The 2,743-nt window shown below is 37.3% G+C and overlaps 1 protein-coding gene across 1 annotated transcript in view; it reads right to left on the bottom strand.

Moving 5' to 3' along the window:
• Positions 1-733: 733 nt before the first annotated feature.
• Positions 734-2,743, bottom strand: part of LOC106517171 (leucine-rich repeat LGI family member 2) — a gene marked incomplete in the record, with an annotated part of 5,554 nt that continues 3,544 nt past the window's right edge. The window contains 1 exon segment of the mRNA XM_014007890.1: positions 734-2,556. Coding sequence (XP_013863344.1) covers positions 1,721-2,556 — 836 coding nt within the window.

Genomic DNA, 2,743 nt, shown 5'->3' with positions numbered 1-2,743 from the left:
ATGAGTGTGGGGGGGATTTTTTTAGGTATAGCTAATTTTTGTATTAGTTAGTATAAGCTAAATCAGCTAAATATATTAGTCTTGATATTTTTTACTTTAATGAGTATGTTTCAACTTTGTCAACAAATCAGCAAAATTATTCAATATTCAGTTTGCACACATAATCTTTGTAGAAAACTAATTATTTTGGTGTAAAAAGTTTTTTCCTCTTCATTTGTCACCCCTGTTTACATGTCAAGACGATTTTTATATGTCAAGACGATGTAAGTAGATGGAGAAAGTAAAATAACACCAAAAGTTCCACAGCTGTTGACATTTTATGTTACATTTTTTATGTAAGACTGTACACTATGCATTTCAAATCAGCTTTATTTTTATGAAGCACTTTAAAACAGTGGCCGCTGAAACAAAGTGCAGTTCATGGGGCCAAAACAATAAAACAAATCAACAATAAAAACTATAAAAGCAAGCAAAAACATCTAAAACAGAGCAAGGTCTCATGGTAGGTTATAAGTCAGTGAATAGAAATAAGGTTTAAGAATTGTTTTAAAAACAGGCATTGAGGAGGCCTGCCTGATGTGTTGGGGTAGCTCAGCAGCAACAGAAAATGCTTGATCACCTCTTGGAGTTTGCCTAGTCTCCTCTAAACTGATACCGTGCAGGGGCATAGGGCTGGAGAAGCTCAGAAAGATAAAGTGGGGTATTTTTGATAAAAAAAAATCAAACAATTACATTAAGTATGGTCAAATGATTTTTAATACAGTAWGCATTTTCACAAACCTACAATGAACTGCAGTTGTAGATTTGGTAAAATTCACTTTATGCTGTAAACTGGGGAAACATACATCATCATTAAACCCAAGAACTGCTGGATGAAGATAAAAGGATTTCTTCTGCCAAGAAATGTGACAATATTACAAAAACATATAACGTGTACTTGGTCTAGAAAAACCAAGGTCCATCTTTCAAATTACAGCTTTGATATTTTTGAGAAAAAAAATACCAGTTTCTATACTGTAAACAAATCTGTAAGAGACCAGTAAGGAAATGTTTCTCACATCTTCTTGAAATCAACATTTGAAAATAAAATAAATGCACACAATGGATTATTGTTGCTCCATACAAACAGCAAGTGCTATAAACTTTGCATAGTAATAAACATCTACTTTTCCTTTTGTTGTTAATCAGGCACTCAACAGCGTATTAGCTTGATCGGATTACAGCACACTTTAGCGTAAGCAAACTATTTTTCTACAACATTCATTTTGGTTATGATGGAGAAGAAAATGGTTTGCACTCGGTAATAATCAATGGAGTTAGTGGGATCAGAAAGCTTTAAAGTTTACTTGATAATTCTCAGTTTCTTTTTTTATCRTAATGAATTCCACTTGACAGGAATACCTGAAATTTAGGATAATCTCTAAATATCACTGGGCTGGAAAGCCTTTCAAGACCACTCATAGACTGCATGATGAGTTTTCCATTTCTAGAACATTTAAAAGATATGACTAACTATATGGGCTGGTATAGTCTCCAGAATGAACAATCTTTGTTTGAAAGTACATTACTTCAAAAATGACTTGACTACTTCTTTATGGTAATTAGTGTTTTTATATTAGTCCACAAAAAGTATGAATTTGATTGCATAAGTATTGATTATACAGCATGTGAGATTATAGCATACAGGCTTAATCAGAGTAATYAACATTTAATTTTTGATTCACAAGCTTAGATCCACAAATAYATGCTCAAAGACTATTGATTTTCCCTTAAGGCTGGAGGAGAAGATGAAACTCCTCCGGTCGGTGGTCACCACGGTGAATGAGCGCGGCGACTGCACGTAAACATCCTTAAATTTGTGAAACGTCTTGGTCTCGGCATCCCAGAKGTGGATCTGCGTGAAGGAGTAATCGCTGCCAAGAGCGAGGTAGTATCTGTCCGAGAAGGTGAACGGCTGTAGGATCATGGCTCCCCGAGAGGGCAGAGGCTGCACCTCTGTGAACTGCTTGTTGGCCCACTTGACGACTTTGGAGTCACCGATGTAGCAAGCCAGAGCTAGGTACAAGCCTCCTTCGACTCGGAAAGCTTTGACGGACACCACGTCGTCGATGATCGGGATTTCGCTGTGGAGTACGAACTTCAGGGTGCTTTTGTTCCACAGGTAGACGACTGGTGGCTGAGAGCGGCTGGCTAAGATCACATGGAACTTCCCGTCCACCTCAACAAACTCTGCATCTGTATCGCGGAACCATTCGTGGAGAAACTGGTAGGTGTAGAAACCAGTCTCATTGTGGTCGGGTTGGTCAGTCCACTTGTAGAGAGTGGAAAGGCCCGCCTTTGAACTGTCCACAATCAAAAAATACCAATCACCATCCAWTTGGAAAACCTCCATGTCGTTTGGCTTTGAGATGTTGAAGACCTCGATGGTTTGAAACTTGGTGAATTTGTTTTGTTTAGCATCAAACTTGAAGATGTGGGAGCCGCCAAAGAGCTGGGTGACGATCATCAACACGTGGTTTTCAATCAGAAAGGACTTGCATCCAACGACAGATTTTCCTGCAAGGAAGAAGCTTGTTCGTGATAATAATACTAAAAAATGTAAACATMTTTTTTACGGTTTTAGATGACAATACCAAAATCAAAAATGAGTCTAAATATATTTTCATTCCCAACATTTTYATCTGATTCATAGGTAGACATTTATCCTGAATCCCATTTATACTTTCTGATTCTTTTGTGAGAA

The sequence above is a fragment of the Austrofundulus limnaeus genome, unplaced genomic scaffold (assembly GCF_001266775.1).
Source record: "Austrofundulus limnaeus strain Quisiro unplaced genomic scaffold, Austrofundulus_limnaeus-1.0 Scaffold45, whole genome shotgun sequence".
Classification (NCBI taxonomy): Eukaryota; Metazoa; Chordata; class Actinopteri; order Cyprinodontiformes; family Rivulidae; genus Austrofundulus; species Austrofundulus limnaeus.
The sequence above is the reverse complement of the archived record's forward strand: the minus strand, read 5'-3'. Positions and strand labels throughout refer to the sequence as shown.